The 27654-nt window shown below is 42.9% G+C and overlaps 1 protein-coding gene across 3 annotated transcripts; it reads left to right on the top strand.

Annotated features, from left to right (window-relative positions):
- The first annotated feature begins 335 nt into the window (after nt 1–335).
- On the top strand, nt 336–26349 carry kirrel1a (kirre like nephrin family adhesion molecule 1a). 3 transcript variants are annotated; one of them, XM_027031637.2, is made up of 16 exons: nt 336–633; nt 12359–12508; nt 14987–15136; nt 15376–15533; nt 15813–15963; nt 16277–16382; nt 16705–16853; nt 17024–17151; nt 17872–17998; nt 18347–18447; nt 20007–20223; nt 20535–20642; nt 20941–21068; nt 21686–21811; nt 22493–22570; nt 22795–26349. In XM_027031637.2, exons 1-16 carry the CDS (start codon nt 588–590, stop codon nt 23410–23412), a joined length of 2541 nt encoding a protein of 846 aa, XP_026887438.2. In that variant the 5' UTR covers nt 336–587; the 3' UTR covers nt 23413–26349. The 3 variants fall into 3 exon arrangements, with proteins under 3 accessions (XP_026887438.2, XP_026887441.2, XP_026887439.2); XM_027031640.2 differs by lacking the exon at nt 21686–21811; XM_027031638.2 differs by lacking the exon at nt 21686–21811 and having other exon boundaries at nt 22457–22570.
- Nucleotides 26350–27654: the final 1305 nt, after the last annotated feature.

Here is a 27654-nt window from a genome sequence, read left to right as displayed (position 1 = left end):
AGGCTGCAGCTAACTTGCGTCGCCGACGTGCAGATAGTTTAATGTACGGAGCTCAAAGGAGATGCGCGACATCATTTGTTACCTCGCAGGCAAATATTGTCGCTTGTAACCTGTAACACCGACTCGTTTGCTTTACGCCGGCTGGGAAAAACTGTCGCCGCGGAGTTGCAAAGAGCAAAAAGGGAGGGGAACTGGAGGTAACGAAGAAACGAAGGGGAGGGGGTCCGCTGACGCCAGAGAGAGAGAGAGAGAGAGAGAGAGAGAGAGAGAGAGAGAGAGAGAGAGAGAGAGAGAGAGAGAGAGAGAGAGAGAGAGAGAGAGAGAGAGAGAGAGAGAGCGCTGCGAGGAATGTGCCGTTAATGAGAAAACGGAGTGTCGTTGAGCGGTAAGGGGCAAACAGACACAAAAACGAATAGAATGCTATAAACCACAAAAAGGGGCGACAGGGAGGCAGAAGAGGGCAGGAAGCACAGGAGGAACACGCATGGAAAGGACTATTATAAGGCGGAACGCGCAAAACCGTGGAGGTCTTTTTTTCGCTATCCATGCGGAGATTTGAGCTAACGGACTTGTCGCTCGCCTGAACCATGAAGGGGTTGCTTCTCCTGAGTTTGGCGTTGAGCTTTCACAGAGGTAAGAGGTCATGCCTCGATAACTTTGTCAATATCACCCTGTTTTGAAGTTAGCTGCCTATGAATGTTCGGACTCAAAGAAGTAAAAGTTGGTGTGTGCGCTCATCCAAATAAAAGATCTGGCTCCACTTGCGTGTGCATGCGCGCGCGTGCGCGCGCGCGTGTGTGTGTGTGCGAGAGAGAGAGAGAGGGAGAGAGAGAGAGAGAGAGAGAGAGAGAGAGAGAGAGAGAGAGAGAGAGAGAGAGAGAGAGAGAGAGAGATTATGGTGCTCATGTCGCATATCTGTTCAAGACGCAAGATGACCTTTACTGTACGTGTGATGCACTTGGTGTGGATGTCGGCTATGCCTTGCCTGCCCTCGTGTGCATTAAAGCTTTTAAGGCGACCACTATGCCAGTAAAACAGTGGTGCTCCTTTCGTCAAACGTCCTTTCATCACGAGAATACAAATTGAGCATGAGGTTTAAAGGGAAGAAAGGACAAGAAGACTCTCTCTCTCTCTCCTTCTTTCTCTTGATGGGCGGACGCAATGTGCGTGATCTGTCATGCAAGTAAATGAGCCTAAACTACCTTTACAAACCCGCGCACGTGAGACAAAGATGACGACGTGAATTGCTTTTTAAACAAATACTTGTGCAAGTTGAAGGCACGATGGGCATTGTTTCTTAAACTCTTTTTTCACTGGTGTGACAGACGAGTTGCTAGGAGACATTACAGAGCGCAACGTGAAGGCGCAAGGTCCCGCTACTTGTTAGAATACAGCATCTCTCCCGTGCTCGCGCCTCTGCGGACCCCCCTTCCTGTCCATTGTCTACCGCCGCGTGCGTACAAGCGTGCGGAGGAAAAGAGGGAGAGGGCGCGGGCGCGCGCCAGAGCAGGTACAGACCACTCCATCATAGGTGAGGGGCGTGTTCTATTATAGTCCCAGCAAGGTAGTACGGATGATGTAATGCTTTCTTATGGTGTAAAATCGGCTTCAATTCTTTTTTAAAAAAGCAGTGAGGACCAAGCTTACCACAAACCAGTCACTTACTTGGGTGCTATTAATTCAGAAACTAAATTTGCTCTGTCTCAGTTAAAGTAACACGGAGACGCTCAAAAGATGTCAAGTAAGCGTTCTCAGAGCTGTCACAGATGGGATTTGTGCAAAAAGAACATAATCCCTGAGCACAAACAGGAGCAGCAACAGTAGATTGCTTCAGGCTCCTTGAATTTAACTTCACATTGCCCTTTTTTGGCATCACGTAGCTACATGTAAGATACCTGTGAAATAAATAAATAAAGTTTTAGTATTAGTATTAGTATTATGACTCTTGCCACTCCATACTCAGAATGAGCAATGGTAACCATATTTCATTTCTATATATGTAATTATGCTTAAAGTAATTTTGCTTCTTATTTTAATTGTGTCAGCACTTTAATTACAAGATCTTTTCCTGGAATCTTTCTTTACCCTGTTCTTGAATACCAGAGCAGATCATTAGTGAACATGCACGGAGGCAGTGTGTCAAAATGCACTGTAACAGTAACACTCAATGTGCACTGCAAATGCAATGTAACAGTAACACACACACACATACTGTGCACTGCAAATGTGAACTGTGCACTGTTACAGTAACACACACTACACTGCAAATGTACAGTAACAGTAACACACACTATGCACTGCAAATGTACAGTAAGAGTAACACACATTGAGCACTGCAAATGTATTGTTACAGTGACACACATTGTGCACTGCAGTGAACCAAAGCACATTAGTTAATGTTTCTAGGAGGTGTTTAACAGTTTACCAAGAAGAGCATTTTACAAATCCAGAGTTCGCATACAATTTCAAAATGAGAGCATTATATTGAATTATGTTTCATAAACATAAACATTATGTTGAATATAGACTACTAGGCTCTACCAGTTTAATATGATGTGATATAATCATATACAGTTTTTCAATAAAATATGTAACACTCTTGCCCTTTTAACTACTTATTAAGCCTTTCGTCCATCTGAGTTTGTCCAGGTTTAAACCTTGGTCACTCAGCCCTTTATGAACTGATATATCAGGGGTAGAGTCTGTGACCTTTATCCCACAACTCCCAGTAAAAGCAAGATTACAGCAAACATTTATTTGTTTACACATTAGTCTCTGGAAATGTAAGTCTATACTGTAATGTACATGTAAGTTACCATAAGTGGCAGTAGGTCAATAATTTATATATTCATATGTAACGAGTACCCATTTTTCACCTGAACCAACTAATGGATCAGATGCAAAACCTTTTTTGTGGGATCAAATAACAGAGCAGACACTGAGTTGACGGTCAGTAAGGTACACCTGTTCTAAAGCTCTACCTACAGGCTCATGATATCTTTCAGTTCTATACACTTAGACGTTAACTGAGTAATTGTAAGTTGCCTTGATTTCTGTACATTTGTGACATGTTTCCAGGAGTTTTTTTTTTGTTTTTTTTTTAATGAACTACCTAGATTTTTATTAGATTGTTTGTTTTTAAAGGGCAGGTAATATATCTATAAATGTATATACAGTATTAAAGTATTAGTTTATGTGGTATTCGTATGTGTTTGTATAAACAGTGACTGAAAACTGTATCTGCCAGTGAATGTAGAGTATAAATGTATAGTAAAACATTCCAGCTAATACTTTTTTGTCAGTAAGTCTCTACTCTCTAATAACTCTCTACTAAGCAAGCTTTCTAGTGCACAGGTGTACAGGTACAAGAACTCAGAATTAAGATATTATAGAAACTTAAAAATATTTGGCACACAGACTGCCTTTAAATTATTTGTCTCAAAAATATGTAAAGTGTGACTATTTGTAAAATAGTATCCATGGAGGAGACAAAATCACAGTGTACATAGGGTAACAGACTGTACTACAGTCAGCTGACTTTAGGGTTCAGTAGTGTTGTGCCAAGGGTTGCGGACTACCACTTACCACTGACTATAAAATGTATAGCACTTTATTAGTTACAGCTATAATTGTGCCATGCTTAATGTTGAATCTGGCATACTTCGGTAGAGTACAGATATATCAAAATTGCATTTTTAAAATACCTGGTCACAGACAATTTATATTTGAAAAGTTGTAGTGCATAAAAGATTACACCATTTGCCAACTATAAACAAATGACTATGTTATTTATTGATTATATCAAAGCTGTGCACTTTCGTATGAATACCAAATGTTGTGACCACTGCAGTGTATTTTAGTACAGGACAAAAAGGGGCTCACTTTGGTTGCCTAGTTATATTAGAAAACAAAAATCTGAATAAGATTATTATACTTCTTGCTTTATCTAGCATACCTTATTTCTTTAATCTTAATGTCTTGATTTGCTCAGACCAATGTAATTTTTTAAGCAAAATAAAATGTCATAAATGTTATAAATATAAACATTTGTACACAGTGTTTTTCACCAATTTAACATGAATTTGGGTGATGGTTCCAAAAATCCCATGTCAGAGTGGCTCTAGTTCTAAGCCTGGCTGTCTCTCTAGTTCTACAGATAAATGTGGAAGTACTGAATAATTTCTCTTATGTACTCCTTAATTTGTTTACGCATCTCCTGTGAAGATGAACACAAAGATGAGAGAGAGAATATGAGTGTGTGTGTGTGTGTGTGTGTGAGAGAGAGAGCGAGAGAGAGAGAGAGAGAATGTGTGTGTGAGAGAGAGAGAGAGAGATAGAGAGCGAGAATGTGTGTGTGTGTGAGAGAGAGAGAGAGAGAGAGAGAGAGAGAGAGAGAGAGAGAGAGAATGTGTGTGTGTGTGTGTGTGTGTTTGGGGGGGTTTATGCCATAGGAAGAGAAAGGCATTATTACTCATGCCTGACTGCTCTCATAGGGGGGATGGTTTGTACCCTCTCTACGTGTGTGTTTCTGCCTCTTCCTTGCACTCTCTTTTTCTTGTTGTGCCTCTGTCTTTCTCCGTGCGACAATGAATGTTGGTGGGTGGAGGAAAGTTCAACGGCTAGGTTGGGGCGAAGAATTCTGAACCCTATTCCTTCTATCAGTCACATCATTTTCATCCTTTTTGCTTATGGACATTGATTTGAACATGCCGTTTAAATGTGCCATTCGTTCACTCCGACTGTGTCCACCCCTCATCGATCTTTCCTCTTCCTTTTGGCCACATTTCGCCTCTCTTTGCACGTCTTCTTCTACTCACCCCACTGGCTTTGAAAAAGTTCGTCGCAGGCCCCTCTTGTTCTGGCCCTCTGTCTGCTTTTCATTCTTCCTCTGTTGCTCACTCGCTCAGTGCTCTCGTTTTTTTTCCCTTCTCCCTCTTTCCATCCCCCAGACTCCCTCCTTCTCTCTCTTTAATAAGTTCCAGATGTGTTTCTTGCATTCCTTTAGTCAGAGCTAAGGGGGGAGGGGTCATGGAAGGGGATTGGGTTGGGGGGGTGGGGGGTGGGTTTAAGAGCAAAAGAGTGGGAGTGAGGGTGAGGGGCAGAGATGGAGGACATGAATTAAGCACATGGCGAAGGGGCACTCTGTACTGTAGACACTTTGCTGAGCCTCTTCTCTGTCGTGAGTGTGTGTGTGTGTGTGTGTGTGTGAGTGTGTGTGTGTGTGTGTGTGTGTGTGTGTGTGTGTGTGTGTATTGTTGGCCCATGTGTGCACATATGTCCATGTCTGCATATTTGTGCATTAGTGGGGAGTTTTCGGTCACCCCTCCCACTGGCTCCCCCTGCCCCCGCTGCAATGGAATGTGGCTGATGATGATGATGTCATTTCTTGCTGTCTGAAGTTTTCGAATCGGGGAGGGCTGATAACTGGGGCTGTCCAATCAGCAAGCCTGAAGAAAAAAAACCCACTAGAGGGTTCTGGAGCCAACTAGCAAGCCTACAATAAAGCCATTGTAACTGGATGTCCAATGAAGTTGCCGAAAGACAGAGTATCATGCAGTTCGATGGCTCACCAATCAACTGCTAATGGAACATTGTGCATTTAAAGTTTGCGCTATTTAAGATCTGAGGCATATACTGTATGAATGCCCCTAGCTATGGCGTCTGGCAGTACCAGACATTAATGAGCGTTATCTAGTTACTCATGTTTAAACAACATATTAGTCACCACTACTACTCATGCATTGGTGTGGATGATTACTTAAGGTGAATTTCACAACTGTCTAGTGCTTTTCTTTCTTTAGCTGGAAAGAAAAGGAAAATTAGTTCATAAATTAAATAAGCAAGCTAATAATAACAATTGTAATAAACAAGCAAGAAGACAGCGGATGAAACATTTTTCTGTCCTTGTTTTAATAAGCAATATTTGGTAGCATAGATGTATTGCATGCGCGCACACACACACACACACACACACACACACACACACACACACACACACACACACACATTCCTAGCTTTTTTAATATTTATTTGGGGACCATAATATTTATTGTGGTCAGCGGCCGTTTGTGAAGTACAGGCTCATACTTCATATCTTGGTCCATTTGAAGTGGACATTCACTTCAAGCAGTAGCACAGCTTTCTAGTGCTGACCCTTGAGGTTGCCATGGCCACTATGTGTATTAGTGTGTCAACGTCCCTGCAGTGGCCATAGCAACAAAAGCTGCAATGGTGGTTCTCACAAAAAAGGTTAAAATGGTCTAGGAGAGGGCTCACGCAGAGTGCTCGCGGAGAGGGGACTGTCCTGGAAGGCAGCGGCTGAAAAAGCCCGAGAAACAGGGAAAGGGGAAATTGCCAAGAAATAATTTTCTTTCCCTCCCATTTCAAATAGATCTGTTTCTATAGCAACGGCAGGGCTGCACAGATAGAGGGACAAAGAAAGAGAAGAGGAGGGGATGAAGAGAGAGGGATAGCGGGAGAGACGGAGGACAGAGAGAGAGGGTGGATGGACAGAGATTGTGTGTTATAGAGGGAGAGGAAAAATAGGAGATAAGGAGGTACAGAATGGTCAGATGACACGGAATGGTCTCTCTGGCTCTTCCTTTCCGTCTCTCTCTCAGTGATGGGAGGATGGGTAGAGAGGTGGGAAGAAAGATGGAAAATGGTAGAGGAAGAATTATGAATAACCAAAGGCTGCAGACAAAAGGAGGTAGTGGGAGAAAACGAGGCACTGTAAGAAAAATACAGGTGTGCCATCTGGCAGCCAACAGTAGTGGTGGATAAGTAAACGCGAGCGATGCGTCCTTCCGAGCAAGGCAGAAAATGGCACTGGATAAGTCCTTTGGCTGACTGGACATGTCATCCATAGTCAGCGTCCCTTTCTCCTGGTCCAACATTCCTGTCTCTGCCATAGTAAACGTGGGAGGATATCAGAGCAGAAAAACGCATAGGCTGTTCTTCTACAGGACTACTGAGCGGAGGGAGGTGTGGCTTAAAAGGGTCGACCCGTGGAAAGGTAGAAGAATGGAAACTGACAGAAAGGAGGAGCGAAAGTATAGAGAGTGAGAAATGATTTAAAAAATTTTTTCCCAGAGATCAGCGCATCCAGCAAAATGAGGGAGGCACACACACACCCCAGACACAGCTGCCCCTACTTCACTACACTCACTCACACAAACGCATGAAGCAAGCAAAAAAAAAAACAAAAAAAACTTTTTGGGTAGTTTTTCCACACACGTCAGCTGTTGCTATGGCAACGGACCACCGCGAGTAATGCAAAGTTGCAGGATTGGCCAGTAAAGAACAAGAGAGAGGTATAAGAGGCAGAGGGGTGGATGGTGGGAATACGACAGAGGAATACACGAGGAGTCAATTACAGCAGGATGCAACAAACAACTGACTGTGATATCGCATTGATTAAAAGAACCCATAAACCACTGAACATGGAAAAAGATGACAAAATAACAAAGTTGACACAAGAATAAAAGAGATAACATTGTAGAGGAAAACAGAACTTCGGAACAGCTTGCAGAGTATGGACCTTAAACTGAAATGAAGCGAAATTAGAAATTCTCTAGGCTGTAACATGTGGTCCCTTGACTAAAACAGGTGACGTATTCCTTGATCAGACATACTCCTTTGTTGTCTGAGAGTGGCTAGTGTATGAAGTCACACAGCTGCCTGCCCTTGAGCATTAGCCAAAGAGGGCGGCTGTAGAATTAGCACATGCGTTCATTAGTCATTGTAACAACATGGCTACATTATTCATTTGCATAGATTTGCATTAGTGCCCCTTTATAACACCAACATTTCTGTAGACTGGCACATTAAAATGTCTTGTTAAAACCATGGCTTCTGAATTACAGTTTTACAGATTACAAACACAGTCATTTTCTTTACATTCTAACAATTTACTGAGGGTTTAACATTATACAATTGTTTCATGATTGGTTAATGATTATTTCCTAGTGGTGAATATCAGCATGGAATCTCATTTTATTTTGGGTTTTCCAATTCTGTGGCAGGGCAATGGATGCGTCAGAGTGGAGATGACAGATGAGTTGCACCTTAAGGTATAAAACAAAGCAATGGAACCTTTTCCGAGGAAGTGGGTGGTGCCAAGCCAGTTTTATCTCCTCCCCTGGGAGGGGGCTATTTCTGGATGACATCATCTCTTTCACTCTCTCTGGAATTCCGATACATATTCATAATCCAAGGCATTAGCAGTGCTGGAATAGAAATCTGAAGAGCAGTGCTCAACCTACAAGACTTTACAGATGACTGACTAAAGCAGAACTCGGCACCCTTGAGCAGACAAGGAAATAAAAGATAAAAAGGTTTATTTAATGTGAAAGTACATTTGTTTTACATTTCAAATTGCAAGTATAGAAAAGTGCTCTACTAACTAAACAAAAGAAAATATAGCAAAATGTTTTGGAAGGACTCCTCATGCTGAGTTACACTATAGTTAACCTGCATAATCACTAAGTGGGATGCTTTCAAGCCTGGTATCTTTAGGCCTGTGTAACTGTCATTGAAATTTATTTGTTTGTTTACCAGTCCCGCATGTATCAGTCTGTTTGGATTTGGGGTTTTTCCCAAACTTCAGCCTGTATCTGCTTTTACGGTGGGGTGAAGAACATGAAGACCTTTGGGGCATTTTGATTGGTTCCAGATATTGATGGGTATGCACTGATGGCTGAAATTCATTTTGTTGCTCTGGATAATTAGAAGCTGTCAAAAGTCATATAAATTCAGTTTAGAACACTTTTGAGGTCAGTGGACTTTTAAACGAGTTTCAGGTTGAATGCATGCAGCAATTAGTAGCATGAATAAGAAACTTCCACAGGCTAAGTCAGGAAAGGGAGGGAGCAAGAGAGAGAGAGAGAGAGAGAGAGAGAGAGAGAGAGAGAGAGAGAGAGAGAGAGAGAGAGAGAGAGAGAGAGAGAGACATATTCATCTTAAATCATTTTATAATCCACATGCCTTAGATCAAAATGTATGTAAACAGACCATATCCTATGTCATACTGTAACATTAATTAGATGACTGATTTAAGGCCAAGAATAAAACTTCAGATGTTCCACTTAGCAGATGTGAGGCATTTCAATCTAAGTAGTCTTTCTGATATTTTTTGGGGGAAAACATAATAAATTGATAGGTCACCCTGGATGGATTTCTTGTAGCTGGTACATGAAATTATGACAGGTTCTGTGGCACATTGCACAGGTCTCAAGCCACCGAGCAGAGGACAGACGTCCCTTCCTTCCATCATCAGATCTGGCAAGCAGACAAAATTTGGGTGGCAGCTGTATACCTGCACATTCTGGACTGGCCCAAAAAGCTCGAACACATGAAAAAGGAATTTCAACAATGCTCAATGCAACCAAGTTTGGGAGCAGCGGGCCTTCCACTCTTATAAAACGCTGTTGAACAAGATAACAGAGCTGCGAATAACAGTGAACGTGGATAGTGTGCTTACACTGTGTGCCAGCGATGTGTCGCTTGTGGGCCCAAGGCTTTCAACCCCAATTCACACCGGCGGTTTTGGTAAACAGGATTAAATGTAGGGCCCAGCCGTTGTGATCAGTGCTAAGAGGCGGCTTTCTCAGATCGGTCAAGTGATGTGTGCCTGACACTGGTATGGTGTGTTAGTGTGGTCAGAGGTGCGTGTGTGACTGCAGTGGGAGAGGCTGTGCGGCCATGGCTTGGTGCGGTCAGGGCACCCTGGCAGCACAGCGTAGACTACTGCTGGTATCTGGAGATCAGTGACTCTAAAAAATCAGGACACTCTAAATTTGTCTCTGCTGCATAACCCACATAATGAAAACCATACAAGCCCCCCCCCCCCTTTCTTCTCTTGCACCAGCTTCCTAACTTTCTTTTGTCTTATTACAACAAATCCTAATCAGTGTTAAAAGTATTGTTAGTGCCCAGTGTTCTTGTTACTTGTTGTCTCAATTGAGGTTACCTGCTATCTCTTTCTCATCACTAATTAATTATTGCAATAACTACAAGTGGTGTCGTTACAACAGGGCAAATGTGACCCAGTACAGACGGACTCTAACTCTGTTCATTTGTCTCGTTTATTTGTTACAGTTTTCTGGGATTAACTGTTCTAATCTCCTACAATAACTGAATTTATCATACCATAAGGTATCAGTTTAGTAATGTTTTGGTTTATATAAATATTATATACATTATTGTGATTTTCTTCATTATAGTGAGATATTCCAGAAGGCATTGTGATATATAGCCAATATACATTATGTATTTATATTTGATGAATATTACATTACACTGAGAATGAGAACACATTCAGTAAAAAACTATTTATTGTTTTAAATTGCATCATTTTACCATCTCAAGCCACGAGAAGTGTTTTTCTTTTTTCCATTTCAGTTATTTAACAAAAACATAAAGAGAAGATTATGCATCTCTTTTCTAGTATCTCCCAAATATATCAAAACAGATATGCTACGTTTATTACGACAGTTATAAATGAACATATTTTACATTCTTGTGAACATATTTCCCATGAGGAGAGCTCAAACGCTCAAGTAGGGTTTCATGGCAGAAGACTTATGGTGTCATCAGTACCACACACTTGAGGTAAGCGTCCAGCAGTACTGTTTTAAGTCCACGATTTCTTTTCAGCTGATGGTAGGTCTTCATGCTCCATGATTCTGCCCAGTTGCAGGAATGAGTATTTTTCTGCCATATTAGTCTGCACAGGACGTTCTGTGTTGTGTCTATTAGTGTGTTTTCCCCCACTATTTGTTTCTATTACCCTTTATTCAAAGTGATTATAAATAACCATGAAAGAAGATTGCACTGGGGGGAGAGAGAGAGAGAGAGAGAGAGAGAGAGAGAGAGAGAGAGAGAGAGAGAGAGAGAGAGAGAGAGAGAGAGAGAGAGAGAGAGAGAGAGCGGTATAACACAGGGGAGAATGGGAGAGACACGTGGGGTCACTGTGGATGAGGCATATGCCAGTTGTTAAGAAAGAGGGAGAGATGGAGACCTTACAGAGGAATGCTGTAGGAATGAGAAAAAAGAGGGAGGGGGGGCAGAGGGCCAGAGGGCTGCTATTTAATGTGATAAATGGGTTGTGACAGTGTCTCCAAACCTCCTCCAACCAGAGAGCAAGACACGGAAATAGAAAGCAGGACTGAGTTCAGGAAAATAGTAAGGAAAAAGGAGAATGTGAGCAATGCAAAGAGCACGTGGCGAGATGGGCCGAGTGTCTTCATTCTGTTTAACGACACGCCAGAGTCTTAAGAGGCCCTAAGATAAGAGATAACAGTAGAGAATCCTCTAAACCTTGTCTTAGAAAGGAAGAAAGAACGAGGCGATGAGGAGTCATGAGGCAGTGACTGGTAGAGAAGGGCGGAATGCAAAGGGAAAAATTGAGTACTTCATTTACAACATTCCTGAATTGGGTCCAATTAAAGATACATAACGCAGGGTTTGAGTGAAAGCTCTTCTCATGAATTGTTTCACAAAGTTTCTTTTTTTTTTTTTTGCCATTTCACATGTCCCTCCACTTGTTAGAAAGAGGGAGGAACCTAGATGGGTATCGTGTTTTGCGGGTGAAGAAATGTGTCTGGAATTTGCTCTCGAGGGACCGATTCCCCATCCTAACCTTTTAAAGAACTGTGCTCTGCTCCCTTTGCGTTTTGCTGCTTTCGGGTGTGATTTTGTTATGTCACTTCGCTAATCTATTAAAACTTGCCATTTCTTTGCGTCAAAGATAGACTTCTCGCCAGTCGAGCAACACTACGACTGCAATCTGGCCCGATAGATTCATTATTGCTGTGTTCATTTGATGCAGTTTCTTTTTTCAGTCTGTGGCTGTAATGTCTCACACTGGGGGAGAGATTACATTTGGCTGAATTCACATTTTACTGCACCCTTAGTTTAAATATTTCATTTGGGGTACATCCCCTAGACTATACTTCCTTAATTAGATATAACTTAATATTTTATCATTTGACTTACATTGGGTTTATTTGAGGCATGTCTCACTCTGACATGGTTACACTAGAATTATTTGTTACCAGTGCACCTTAATGTGTGAAAGTTGCACTAGTTTGATCTCCAGGGGTTACCTCCACTTCAGCGTCCTCCTGTGATAGCACACTCTACATCCACGGACTGAATGTGGCATGAATGTTGATGAGATGTTAATGTAATATTGGGCGTTGGATTCTCAGAACTAAAAATGTATGCTGCATTTTAAACGCCTACCTTTTAACGTTTGCATGTGTTTACAATGTAGAGTAGAATGTGTATGTGTGTGTGTGTGGGTGCTTTAATGCTGTAATGCTGGTGGAGCTTAATATGATCCTTTGTGTTGCAGTATGGATGGCACGGTTCTCTCAGGAACCAGCAGATCAGTCGGTGGTTCTGGGCCAGAGGGTGGTGTTGTCCTGTGTGGTCTTCAACTACTCGGGCATCGTGCAGTGGACCAAGGATGGGCTTGCCTTGGGCATTGGGGAGGGCCTCCGAGGTTAGCCATCTCTCCCTCTCTCTCTCTCTCTCTCTCTGTCATGTTGTTTTCTCTTTTTTCCCCCACTGTTTGATTAACTTTTCAGTTAGGCCTGTTACAATTATAACATAATTGCTTGATCGTGAAAATTTAAGCTGACTGTGATGATTTGCTTTGATCATGATTATTTTCCATAGTAATTTGATTTCAAAGGCATCCAACACAATAAGAATTCGGTGCTTATTGTCGCAACAAATGTGTTGAGATAAAACTGACTGAGTACAAGCTTCAGTATGTATAGAGGAATACTATGAAATGCACTTTCCCTTACCAAAAATGTATAGTTCAGCATTTGGTATCTAATCTTTGCTTCAGTTTTGCGCTAGAACTTCGAGGCTAAAGTACTTAAAGATAAAGCATACTTAGATGACTTAATATTGTTCAAACTGCAAACTGTCTTACTCACCCTGTCTGAAAGTAATCTCGAACAATCTCAAACAGCATCTAAATATTAAAGGGACAGTACCAAATGGCTATGTTAACTGACGGTGTAACGCAGTTCATAGCCAAAGAAATACTGCCACTCAGTATGGAATAACAAAACACTGTTCAAATAAATGCAGGCAAAATTTGACAAGTAGTACAGATTGCCAGGAAAATTCTACATTTCCCAAACACCAATCCCCAATTTATACAGCCAAGTCAGGGATGGCATTATTATGTATTCCAAATAGACTTTTACTCAGCCACTGCCTTAAGCCTGAGAAGGTCCTATCCCAGAACCTACCTGGCCAGTACGGAGTAGATGTTCTGGCCATAGGATATTTACTTTGATTTATAGCTTATTAATGCAATTTATTTAGCAATTATTATAAGCCTACAAATTTCATTTTCCCAAGTTCACTGCCTAATAGGTTGACATTCTTCATCAAAAGAGTTGTGCATTATAATATTTATATGTGTACAGTCACACTGTAATAGTGGAATTTTTAAAAAGACAAATCGTTACTCACAGTTATTTGTATGACAGTCAATCGCCAGATCAAATTTCATTATAGTGACAGACTTATTTTCAGTTTGTGTTTCCCCAGAGCGTGTTAAAGGACCAGTTAATGTACTTCCTGAACATTCTGTGGAAGTGCTGTTTCTGAAATATGACAGATGATCTGCAGTATAAGCTTGAGAGGAAAGAGAACCTCTGTCTCTGTCTCTGTCTCTGTCTCTGTCTGTCTCTCTCTCTCACTAAATCTCTCTCTCTCTCTATCTCTCTCTCTCTCTCTGTCTCTCTCTGTGGCTCTCTCTTTCTCTCTCCCTCCCTCTTCCTCCCTCTTCCTCCCTCTCTCTTTCTGGTTGTAGTCTTGTATTGTTGATGAAATGTTTCACTACTTTGTCCCATGGCTGGGTATGAATGGGCACTGGTGCGCTCTTTTTACACTCACTTACACACACACACACACGCGCACACACACACACACACACACACACACACACACACACACGCACACACACACAGGCACACCCACACGCACGTGTACACACACACACACACACACACACACACACACACACACACACACACACACAGGTTGCAATTATGATGAACCCAACGTACACAATGCACACTTGACATATAGATGCCTATAAACAAATAAAGGCATACATACCCAAAAAATACACTAGGTCAGCACATGCAGGATGCAGAGATGAGACAAGTGAGAGACAGAGACACAGGAGGGAGAATGATGTAATCCACAGCAGTATTTCTGTCATTTCTCTTGCAGCAGCAGCTAGAAGTGCCTGTCATAATGCTAGCAGATTTTATTCTGCCACAGAGAACGAACTCTTATGCCACCTAGTGGTGACAAGAAAACCCTTTCTGTCTGTCTGGGTGTGCGAATCTTTTATGATCTGTTTATTTTGCTGTATAAGGTATATAGATATTCTGTACCTTTAGTCTTGTGAGAGTTTGTATATCACCAAACAGTTACAAGATCAAAACAAACGTATCCCATTCTTAACACGTTCTCATTTACTTCACACGTATATTTCATGTGCTCAAATATAGTACCCCAGGACATAGTATAGCAGGAGTCCACAGCTCCAGTCCAGGGGGGCTCACTTCTCTGCACGGGTTCATGCTTCCTCTATCACCTGATCTAGTTCATCAGCCACTTTTAAGCACTTCATGAGCGGGTTCAAGCATGTCAGAAATACAGAAAACTTGAAACAAGATAGGCCAGTGGGTACCCAAGACTACAGTCGAGAACCTTTGTGTTAGAGACTGTCCATTTAGAAAGAGTGCTTTTCATATACTACTGTCCGTTGTCCACTGAATTGTCACAGAGTAAATTATATCCATGGCATTTGTAGATTAAAGAATCATTAAAGAAGTATATGTCGCATGTATTGCGACTAGGCTCTTCAGCATCTGCAAACACAAGCCATCTTGCTGAATTGGTGAGTGTTGGGTGACTAAGTGGCAGGCGTTGTGTGTTTCAGCCTGGCCGCGGTACCGTGTGCTGCGGCTGGCAAACGTGGGCCAGTACAACCTGGAGATCTCTTCTGCCGAGCTCTCCGATGACTCGTTATACGAGTGTCAGGCTACAGAAGCTGCCCTACGTTCTCGCAGAGCCAAACTCACTGTTCTCAGTAAGTATGTCTGTCTGTATGGATGTCTCACCATATGCTTGTGCCTGTTATTGGCAGAGGAGAGACGGCTTGTATTTGGAGTGAACCGAAGTGCATAACTTCATTCTAACATATTATCAGTACCTTTTTTTTTTTTTGCTGTGGGATGGGGAATGGCATTGTATCTGCTGTTCCAAACGTTCTGTGTTACATGTATATGGTGCTTGTCCTTAGCATGATGCCTCTGTGTGCTCGTGTAGTTCCTCCCGATGAGCCAGTGATCGAGGGTTCCCCAGAGATCCTCCTCACTGCAGGTGTATCCCACAACCTAAGCTGCATGGCTCGGGGAGCCAAGCCCCCCGCTGTGATAGAGTGGCAGAAAGACGGCTTGCCTGTAGAGGGCGCAGTCAGCACAACGGTGAGATACACAAACACACACACACACACACACACTCACACAAACACACGCACTTTAGCCCATTTCTCTATTAACTGTTGTGGCTCTTGGTCTCATATATAAGAAACTATAAGAAACTGCCATAATGCCATAACATGTTGAAATGCACATGTAATGGAAGTATCCAAATCGAACTAGAAACATTTCTGCAGAGCTTCTGCAGAGTCTCACTTCCTTCTCAGAACATTGGCAGCACGCAGCAGTGACATGCCCTCCACTCTCCTCTCTCCTTCCCTGCAGGAAGTGCTGCCAGACAGGAAGCGAGTCACCACGCGGAGCTTCCTGCCCGTGCTCCCGGTGGACACCGACACAGGGAGGAACTTCAGCTGCATGGCCACCAATCAGGCGGTGCCCAAGGGCAAACGTGCTTCTGTCACTCTCAATGTGCACCGTGAGTCTGCCCCGGCGTGCGTCTCCTGCACAGGAATCGCATGTGCCTAAGCATGCCCCTTATCTACCCTCATGCATCAGTGTGAGAGGACTCTTACACTAGCACAAATTGGGCATGACTGTGGACTTAGGGATATCTGTGCCACTCCTTATCACATGGAGGTCCACATACATGGTTGTTCACACTGCAGCATCCACATTGCAGCATGTCCAGTGCTGCTATCACTGAGCATAGAGTAGACGGCATTACGGTGGAATTGTAATGCAATGTGTCCTTTTGTTTTTTGTTGATGACATGATCCTGATTGGGGCAGACCCTCCTGTGGTGGTGTTATCTATTGAGCCACGCTCTGTGCTGGAAGGAGACAGGGTGACCTTCACCTGCCAGGCCACTGCCAACCCCCCGATAATGGGCTACAAGTATGTGTGCCCCACGATTCCCCTGTTTGTTGGTGTTTTGTTATGGCTGTTTCTTCAGTGCCTCAAAGGACCAGTCAGTCTTGCACACTGCTTTAGCTGTAGCTCCAGGAAGAAAACATTGTTTCTTCCAGTCTGTAGCTTTTCCACAGTGCCTCTGACCTGGAGCTCATACTCTGTTGCTTATTGCCTAGATACAAATACAAATAACGCAAGGTCAATATGGCCTAGTACAAGGTTTTCTGTGGGACTTTTTTTATTAATGAGAAAATGTGGCTATTTCTCACTTATCTTGACCTTGAATATTTGAATTCCTCTCCATTAGGTGGGCCAAGGGTGGTGTGGTTATCCAAGGAGCCAGAGAGAGTGTGTTTGTCACTAAGGCGGACCACTCTTTCTTTACCGAACCGGTCTCGTGCCAGGTGTTCAACGCAGTGGGGAGCACCAACGTCAGCATACTCGTGGATGTCCACTGTAAGCAGGACCTCCAAGACTCATTGACTTGCATGCTATTAATTGAATCTAATTATAGTTATATAGTTATACAGTCAAAATACGTCACGAGCCAAAATGTTCTGTGCAGTCAGTAGGCTTGTGTTCAGATTGCAATTTATGCCACATGTTCACATTTTCACGCTCTGTAGTCGGCCCCATCCTGGTGGTGGAGCCAAAGCCAGTATCGGTGGACATGGACTTGGACGTCACTCTGAACTGTAAGTGGGCGGGGAATCCCCCCCTCACTCTAACATGGACGAAGAAGGGCTCCAGTATGGTGAGAAATCGTGCAAAAGCTCTTTGTTGTTCAACTCTTCCTCTCCATCAGGCTACTCTTTCATTCTGATACTTTACATTTGCAGTATTTGGCAGAGTGACATGAGTGACTTGAAAATATATAATATAATATATAATATATCAGCATGATAGCACTACATGAAAAATATGCACAGCACTTAAATTAGAGGCTCAGATATAACTACACTCCCTAATATTATCACTTTACGCCCTAATATGGAAACGTTGAAGTCATTCTTCCGCCTGTCTATTGAAAGCCTCACTAGGACAGTATAAGTCCTGCCTGAGAACCAAACCCATATCCTTGGTGTTACTGGTCCTGCTTCACCTGCTCTAGCCACTGAACTATAGTAACTACAACTTTACTGAGACCTTCTTACTAAGACCATGGCTGATGGTGAGGTTTTTGTGGACCACCCTTTTTTCGTTTCTCTTTAATTCTTCTGCTCTCTGCCACGCTTCCATATCCTCTCTTATAATTAACTTTTGGGTGTCTTCCTCGATCCATTTGACATAAACGGTTCCTTCCTGTCATGATGCAAGATGGAATGTATGCACTCCCTCTCTCCCCCACTCACGCTCTTCATATTGTAGGTGTTTGTGTTGTTATTTTCTTTCGGCCACTCTGTCATATTACATGGTTATAGCACGTTTGCTTACTGCAAACGTGAAATGAATGTTTCCCTCTGCCTGTCCACAGGTGTTGAGTAATAATAACCAGCTGTATTTGAAGTCGGTGAGCCAGGCTGACGCTGGCCAATACGTGTGCAAAGCCATAGTGCCCAGGATCGGCGTCGGGGAGACCGAGGTCACTCTCACTGTCAACGGTCAGTCTCCAGAGACAAGACCCTGCCTGTGCAGACAAAATACCAAACTGAAAGACTGCAGTGTTCCCATCCTGCATTCACCAATAATATGATTTTCCTCCTATAAACAGCCTGATTATAAGCAATATTGCATAACAAGCAGGAACTGCTAAAGAGTGTATCATGTGCTGTTTCCATACTGAACACATTGTGCTGTTCCCATACCAATCAGCAGAGCTGCAGTAAAGTGATATTAACAATGACATCGTTCCTCATTGCAGGAGTAATTATGTAAAAATGATGTAAAGTACCAGGCCTCGTCCTGTAGCGGAGGTGTTGGAAGCAATGTGCATTTTTCCCTTGGCGCAGGTCCCCCCATCATCTCCAGTGAGCCCGTTCAGTACGCAGTCAGAGGAGAGAGAGGAGAGCTGACGTGCTACACCACCAGCACCCCTCCGCCAGACAAGATCGTGAGTCTCTCACATGCTGCTTCAGCAATGACGGCTTCAGTAATGACCGCTCCAGGGATGACCCTTTCAGTAATGATTGCTTCAGTAATGACCGCTCCAGGGATGACCCTTTCAGTAATGGCTGCTTCAGTAATGACCGCGCCAATAATGACTGTTTCAGTAATGACTGCTTCGGTAATGACCGCTCCAGGGATGACCCTTTCAGTAATGACTGCTTCAGTAATGACTGCTTCAGTAATGACCTCTTCGGTAATGACCTCTTCAGTAATGACTGTTTCAGTAATGAACTCGTCAGTAATGACTGCTTCAGTAATGACAGTTTCAGTAATGACTGCTTCAGTAATGACTGCTTCAGTAATGACCGCTTCAGTCAGGAAATCGTCAGTAATGAATGTTTCAGTAATGAGTACTTCTGTAATGACCTCTTCAGTAATGACTGTTTCAGTAATGACCCCTTCAATAATGACTGCTTCAGTAATGACTATTTTAGTAATGACTGCTTCAGTAATGACTGCTTCAGTAATTCAGTAATTCCCGTCAGATCTGGCAGCCCGGAGCACTGACCTCAGCTCAAGCATTTTTCTGAATATGTTTTATTGTTAGAAACAGGTTTTCCTACAACTGTTTAAACTGTTTTACACTTATTACAATGTACAAAACCAAGCATGAGGGGCATGACAGACAAATGTAAATAGCTACAAAATTGTAATGTATATATGTACACACATACATTTATATATTATATATTATGTTTGTGTGTGCATGTTTGTGTTAATATATATTTCTGTGTGTGAGCTATTCATCCATATTTAGAAACAAAGACTTCAGAACATCTACCTGAACCACATTAAAAATGAGTGAAATGAGTGGGCCTTTGACCTCAGCTAGCACATCCAACATTCACTTTCCCCGGCTGAGACTGACCAATGCACAACATAATCCTCGTTTCGAGTGCACTTCTGTCTGGGCATGATGGGGATGTGGAGCAACTAGCAGGCCATGCAGCTCCATGCAGGGCCATTTATAAAATATGAATTATGGGATAGGGCCCCATGCTCCTTGTGTGCCTGGCCCCCCGCAAATGTTTTGACCCCACCTGTTACTCGCTGCTCATGTGCCACTCACTCCCCACGTGCTTGGCTCCTGCATGTGTGTAGTTCGTGCAGCAAATGCAGTCCTTTTCTGAGGAGTTATTTATGTTTAAGTAAGTTCAAAGTTCATTATGAATAATGCAGTTCTTTTTAGTACAGTTTTTAAAATGTGACACTTAACCACCATTTTCTGTCCTCCATGCTGCCAAATAAATGTATTTGTGTATAAGGATTTTTTGGCATCAAAATGTAAGAATTTAAACTAAAACATATCACTAATGCAGTAATGTTAAGATTGAGAGGAAATTGTGGTATTATTAGACAGGTAGACAAATAAGCACCTGTTCATTACAACAATAATCGCAAGGTTCATTTTCCTCAGTACTGTCACCACAGCACCACAGTGGCAACACATTTGATACATTGATCTGTTTCAGAAAATCTGTTCTGTGTATGTGTGTGCGTTAGGTGTGGGCTTGGAAGGAGAACGTGTGGGAGAAGGAGAAAGGCACCCTGCCCGAGCGCTACACAGTGGAGCAGAGCAAGCCCTCCGCAGAAGGAGGGGCCGTGCTCTCCACACTCACCATCAACAGCGTCATGGAGTCTGACTTTCAGTCCACCTACAACTGCACAGCGTGGAACGCGTTCGGCCCAGGGACCATGATCATCACGCTGCAGGAAAGTGGTGAGCGCACGCACAGACAGACACACGCACAGAGACACAGCATAGTGTCATCTTTTTAAAAGGCCTCTATGAAAGTGCAGTCACAATCAAAGTCTGGGAAGTAGTAAAATTGCTCAGAATGGGCAGAGATCCATTGCTCAAGTAGAATGTCTCCTTTAGTAAGACATGAAGGCGAGGATAGTGAAAATAAGAGAAAGAACATCACATTTCGATAACTTACATTATTTCCAGTGTGACTGCACTCCAGTATATTTCCAAGTCCAGGGCGTTTGCTTGAATGTTTCGAGCTGAACCTCTCCTCTCTCTCACAGAAATAATTCATGTTGGAGTCATTGTAGGGGGCACAGTAGGCTGCTCCATACTGCTGTTGCTCTGTCTGCTGGCATTAGCCCTTTTCCTGTACCGTCAACGCAAAGGAAGTAAGTACACACGCAAGCACACGGACACACAGCCACACGTGCAGAGGGTGATATTTATTGCAACTTTTACTGGCTCGATAAAGTTGATAGTCGTTGTGCTGTCAATTAAAGTGTGCGTAAAAGTGAAGGATTTCATCGTGAGCAAAGGCATAAATTCCTCCAACAACCCTCAATTAAGGCCAAGCTTTTTACTCAGGAGGACGGCCGTGCAGAGAAAGGGCCACAGAAACGCCTGTCTTTGGACAAAAGACTTATACAGTGCACAAACGGCACTGTCACATGTCTGTATCGTTTCCAGGTCGCCGAGGGGTCACGCTCGGTAAGCCAGACATCAAGGTGGAGACGATAAACAAAGAGACCCACAGCCTGGAGGAAGACTCAGGCAGCGTCTCCACAGCAACGCGCATGGTCAAGGCTATGTACTCCGTGAGTTTGCGGTTCCCATGACGACACTCTAGAGCCCCAGAATGGAGAGGGGCTTTGAATTAAATAGGAATTTAGGTGCAACTCTGTAGACATATTTTATTAGGTAAGCCATATATTTAGTTACAGTATTGTAGGCCAATACCTTAACAGAAAAGAAGGTTTTGGGCAGGTACATCTTTCTTAATAAACTATGGTTTGTAACTTTTAAGCCATTTCACTATTGGATAAAACACAGCAAATAATGTCCTAACAGCTCTAGGTTGAGATAACTTGACAACTTGTAATGATGGAAAAACCGGGTGTGTACACGAGGGGAGTACAGGAATGGGGGAACCATACATGTTTACCAGGAAGGTCACAGGGAGAAAAAAAACAACACCCGGGGCTCCCTTGCGACCCCTCAGTGCAGGTCAACTGTGCTAATAATAGCATTCAATTCTAGAACAGTGTCTCCAGTGTGTCGTTTGCTTCTCTGACTTAAACTGCTCCTCGGTTTATTGCAAGAGCAGTGAAAAACTGCAGGGCTTTAACAGGGCAAACTAGTGGGTTTATTAAAGCTTTGATGGAACCATTTGGGGATTCTTCAGTTCCTCCTTGACATTTGGGGTGTCACATAGGATCCTTTTGGAGAGGTTCTCCGAAGAACTGTCACGGAACGGTTCCTGGTTCTGAGGCCCAGTGGGAGCTTAAGTGTCCAATCACATTTCCCTCTCAGCTTCTGGACATGCCCCAAGAGTGTGCAGGCAAGATACATCAGAAGGGCAGGCATATTATGGCTTTTAGAGATTTGCCATTTAATCTGACACCTTTACTGTTCCAGGAAGGGGTTTGCATTTGTGAGCTTCTGAATTCATGGCATATTACTGTTGTGATCTTGATACAGCTCTTAGAGGCCAAGGAATATGTAAACAACATGCTTGGAATTTCTTGAAATATACTTTCTTTTACATTAGAATTTACAATGCATTAGTATTCTTAAAGTATAATTTGTATTTAACAATGTTATATACAAATAATGTGATGATTAAAAATGTTTTTTCTACACCATCGCAATCTTAACAACTAAGCAGAGACAGCACTAACCCACTAACCCCACGGCACTCTTGAAATTCAGCCACTGAACATTACTGACCACTTCACAAATTTAACACGGCATCCCTCGGACCCTCGCTCACTGGACTGCAGTCTGCCAAGCAGTTTTGCTTCATGTATTTAATCGAAATGCTACATGAAAAACTGAATTTAATCCTCTCTTCTTTCTCAACCTCCCTCCCCCCCCATTTTTTTTTTTTTACCTTCCTCCTCTTACCTCGTTGATTTCCATCCCCCTGCCTGTGTTGTTCCCCTTCCCCCCTCTTGGTTGGGTTTTTGTCATTTATGGTTTTTAGTTTTTGCCCTCTGTGACCCTCTCTCCCTCCTCCCAGCCCTTTAAAGATGACATCGACCTCAAGCAGGAGCTCCGCAGCGACACACTGGATACACGCCAGGACTATGAGCTCAAGGTGAATGTCTCTCTCTCTCACACACACACACACGAACACACACAATACAGCATCTGTGACAAGTTTCTAGAATACTGGCTACTTAATATGTTTGTCATTAGCTCTAAGGTAGAATGAGCACTGAAAAGAAGTAAGTAGACACTTCGGGCAAATTATTTTGGACAGTCGGATATTACTATGCAGTTATGGTTTTGCATATACTCAGTTTTTCTCTCTTTTGATAGGACCCGACGAATGGCTATTACAACGTGCGAGCCTCCACCCACGATGAAGGCCGCCCTGCTTCCCGCTCGATGCACTATTCAGAGTACCGCTCCTCCAACCAACCAGGGGGAGCTGCAGCAGTTAGCAGCAGCTCAGGTGCCCCTGGAGCTACAGCAGGTCCCGGTACACCAAGCAGCTTGGCCCCAGGGTCACGAGCTGGCTGCTACGACCCCCGACCTCCTTCTAGACTGTCGCACAACAGCTACGCCCAGTTCAACACATTCAGCCGGCCCGGGCAGACGCAGCAGCCTCCGCCCAGCTCCGGTCCACAGACGGGCGACTTCCCAGCAGACTGCGGTCTCCTGGACTCCACCCCACAGCTGGCCTACGACAACTACAGCTACCCAGCACACTACCCCACGTATAGGTTGGGCTTTGCCCCGTCCAGCCTGGCTACATTGGAAGGTGGGCCAGCATACGAGATGTATAGCGTGGGGCCGAGCGTGGGTGCTGCCGGCTCCGCCACCACCCCGGAGACCGGACTGGGGAAGTATGGCAGCTCCACGCGCTTTTCCTACACCTCCCAGCATTCCGATTACTCCCACCGGCACACGCAGAGGATGCAGACGCACGTGTGAGCAAGGAGGGTCCTGACCCGTTGCACTGCTCTTCATTGCTTCAGTACACTCACTCATCCACACACACATACACACACACACACACACACTTACATGGGAGGAAGTTGGGTAGGAAGGAAGGATGGAAAGTAGGAAACAGATGAGAACAGAGCCCGAGAGACAAGAGGACAGGGTGGTATTAGATGAGATGAGAAGATTTTTCTTTGCGTCCTTCCTTGCTTTTTCCTTAGCTCAAGAAGCTGACAGCGAAAGTCACAATCAAGATGAAAACAGACTAGCATCAATGAAAGATCTAAGATCTTCACAATGCTGATTAAGTCGGCTAATCTATGAATTAGTGGGCTCGCGGTTGGAACTTGAGAAATGAAGGAAGCCTCATTGTTCGTCAGTGTGAAAAGAGTACACTATATGGCAGAGGTGATCATGAAAGAGTTAGTTATGGATTCTCTTGAATGGCTTCTTCAACTCGTCTTTACACCTTTGTGATGCTAATATAAAGGAAGAAACTGTTAGAAAGCAACACAGCAGAGATGGCACCCAGATGAGAATTGGAGTGGTTCAATGATAGTTACTGTACTCTTAATATGGACCTTCTTGAATTCCTCCCTTCTGGCTCTGAGCAAATGCAGACAAATTAGCAAACAGAGAGCACAATGCTATTTACCATATATTCTTGGTTACCAAAGCATGTATAATTAACTGGAAACAACTTTCAGTACTCTTAGCCGCTTAACCTGTTAATTAGTATCTAACCAGCTATCTAGCTTGCTAAGCTACCTCAAAAAGTGGGCTGCTAGCCTTACCGTTCAGCGACTAGTGTGGAACTAACCAGTGTTCAGTAGTCACCTTTAATTGCCTAGCTCAGTTGTCTGAGGCAGGATGCTGTGTCATTCTCAATAATCAGTCTAAATTGATTAAATAGAGCACTTCTAAGCCATCTATTGTTAAAAAATAAAGAAAGAAAGAGAGAGAATTTAGCATCAGGTGGGAAAGGAGACCAGTTCAGGAAGCCATTCGACAGTCATCAGACATGGTCAATGGCAGCCATCGTTCTTGCCGTCTTTTTCCACAGTGAGACAAACCATTGGTTTGAAACCTCAGTTGGTGGAGTATATAGTGGGATATGGGGGAGGGGGCTTCATAGTAGACCATATATATTTTTTCATAGTGTTTTTACATGGTGACTGATTGATCTTAGAGCACATACAGTGTAATTGCGTATATATGTCTGAATTCCCCACTCTTTTCCATGGTGCTTCTGTAGTGGGGCCTTTGTTTGCACTGCATTCCAGTATTCTATCATAAATTACCCTTATAATCTACCTGTAATCTCTCATTTGCACACTAGACTAGAGTGTTTTGAATATTCCCGAAATACAGAATTATTTTTTCTCATATTTCTGTAAGGAATTGTGGACCAAAGGTTCATTGTTAGAGTATCAGTCTTTATTTGGGTGATATTCACCTTAACAAACAAGGAAATATGCAGATTTGTTTGTTTTTGTCCTTTCGAGACTCAGTAACGAGTGGCAAAAAGGTGTTTTGAAGGGTCGGAGATTTCAGAGGTCTTAAACCTTATGATCCAGCCTTAGGTACACATACTGATCTAAGATCAGGCTGCTATGCCATCACCTTCGTATAAAAGATCATCAGAAACCAAGTTGAACTGATTCAGTGCTAATCCAGAATGGATCTTCTGACATTTTCTGGTTCCTGGGCTCTAACCCAGAGAACTGAATGTTCATACATATACCGTATATTGTGATTTGAAGTTTATCTCTCTACCTTATAGATTGGAGACTCTTCCTACACATATATTCACTCCTGCTATTTGTGCCAATGCAGGTGGCTACTTTATTGGAAACATTTTTTGACCAATAAAGTAAAGAAAATAAAAAGAACTAAAAGAAATAGAAAACTACCTTTTGGAGAGTTGGTCTTCAGACACAAAAATGCCTCAGACAGATTCTGAAGGAGATAACCGTCCACGATGGTGACAAGGATGAAGACAATCCATCTTGACTGGTTCTCCAACCAAGAAACGATGGGTTCCTCTTCATCCGAGTTTCAATACCTTTTCACAGAGTCCTGTAAATATTTTCCCACGTGTAACTCCTATTCCAAGTATTACTTTAGGTCATCCAATGTGATGCACTCTTTAAAATGCAGTATTGTTACATTTCAATGGTGCGAGGGAAAATTGGCAGGAGGACTGTGCATCGGCAGCGGGACTTTTTTTTAATGATCCATGATAAAAACGGAGGAAAATGAACTGGGTTCAGTTTGGACGGAGGCCGGTCCAGAGCCAAAGAGTGTTCAGAAGAGCAAGATGCTCGTCATCATCAGAAAACACCTTTATACCTGCCTGAGCTGTCAATCAGACGGTCGCCATGGCGCATTTGTTTACTTCGACAGCGGGAGAAACGTCTGGAGGGGTCGTGGCCTAACCTACCAGATCCACCTTTCTCCAGCGCCTTTCTAAAAGGATTGAAGCGCCATGAAATCTCGATGAGCGAAACACGAAGGTGTTTGTTGGTTTTAAAAAAAGAGTGGCCTTAGGAAAACATGACTTTTATAATCCCTCACCTTATAAGCCAGTTTAAGGGCAGAGTTCAACGACAGTGATGGTATGACAAGTGTGTGCGCGTGCGTGTCTCTCTTTATGTATGAATATCTTTATGTAATCATTTACTTTCCCCAAGTTCCTGCTCCAATACTTTTATTCTGCTGGTAGGACTGTATCCTGTATAAGTGTGTCTTAGAAAACAAAAGTTGACTGTACTGTTCTTCGTAGCTGAAATGTTCTACAGCTGTACAACAGAAGTTAATTTTCCATTTTTTTTATTTCATTTTAATTTTTTTTCCAATATTTTTTAAAAAAATGTTATGTAATTATTTTTTCACAGTATATCAGAAATAAAAGCACTGTTTTTATAAGAATGTGATGTGTGAATCGTTCGAAATGTCTGTATTTGAACAATTTTTGAAACATTTTCAAAATTGGGTCGCGGTGCATTCCAGTAGTCATCAGACTGGCACATGTTTTTGTTGCCTCCAGTCTGTTGAAGCTGAAATGAAACAAAACAGTACCTCATGCAAAAATAGCTCTAGATTCTCATTTTAAAAAGTATTTTGGTTTTAGACGCCACGCCACATTCAGTAATCAGATTTTGTAGGACCCGGATCTCAAAGACAGATTTGGTTGCTCAAGTTATATTAACGGTTGGACTAACTAACAGCAATTACAAAATCCAGGATCAGAGTTAGCCGAACACCTCTGCTTTAATATCTGGAAGAGTTGTGGAAGGGAGCAGCCTACTTCTGAAGTGTTGTGTAATGTTCAGAGTTGCCAGTTCCGAGGAGATTCTGCTCTCTAGTGGTAAAGGCTCAACAGTGTACATGCATCACTTTGAAATCTACTAAAGCGCAAATCATCTTATATTTACACGTTGCAATCACAAAGACGTACGCACTCAAAACTCTGTCCTTTTTAACTGAAACAGACAACCTCAGGTAGCAAGTAACTCCAGCAGTAATTGTGCCTGCGAGTGTGCTAGCTGGCCCACTTAAGGTCACAGGAAGTGACTCAGCAAGAGAAAAAGGTGTTATGCCAAGATAGGCAGAGACGGAAAAAAATCTTAGTGACAGACATTGCAGCTATATTTACACATGCTAATCCCAAACTACCCAGAATACAGCAGCACTGGGAAAAGACCTAACGTACATCACTTTGGAAAATGACAAAAATAATTACTTTCAGTGATTAACAAAGCCTGCGTAACTCAATACAGTAAACCCCTGTGACTCGTAACTAGGAGAACTTAATCGCATGTGCAATAACAAGGATATTGCAAAGGGCAAAACTAATTAACACGACCTATTTTTGCACAGCCACACTTAATAACGGTTGATTGCAATTTGAGCTGAGGGGCACCCAAAATGTCGAGCATTCCGCACTGCAGCAAAGGAGCAACACTGCATGACCAGACCATTACGCAGTCATACCAAGCAAGCCCTTACCAAAAACTAACATCCTTTCTCAGAGCATTCATCCTTGCTGAGTCAGCGTTATATTGCGTAAATAGCAAAACCAACATAGCAGAACTGGCATAAACCAGTTCAATACGACATAAATGGCTCCTTTCCCTTTAGGTTTCTGTCAGTCTGCTTTCTATTTATAAATTTATATGCTTTATATATTTAAGAACATTTTATGCCAATTATTCTCAGGTCATGACCCTA

This window comes from Electrophorus electricus, chromosome 19 (assembly GCF_013358815.1).
Source record: "Electrophorus electricus isolate fEleEle1 chromosome 19, fEleEle1.pri, whole genome shotgun sequence".
Classification (NCBI taxonomy): domain Eukaryota; kingdom Metazoa; phylum Chordata; class Actinopteri; order Gymnotiformes; family Gymnotidae; genus Electrophorus; species Electrophorus electricus.
Note: the sequence above shows the minus strand (reverse complement) of the source record. Positions and strands in the feature narration are given on the sequence as shown.

Bases quoted from the DNA above. Each gene is read 5' to 3' on its own strand.
- kirrel1a (XM_027031637.2), top strand. From the start codon at position 588: ATGAAGGGGTTGCTTCTCCTGAGTTTGGCGTTGAGCTTTCACAGAG. The intron at 12,509-14,986 runs GTTAGCCATCTC...TGTGTGTTTCAG, and splicing joins CATTGGGGAGGGCCTCCGAG to CCTGGCCGCGGTACCGTGTG. The intron at 15,534-15,812 runs GTGAGATACACA...CCTTCCCTGCAG, and splicing joins AGGGCGCAGTCAGCACAACG to GAAGTGCTGCCAGACAGGAA.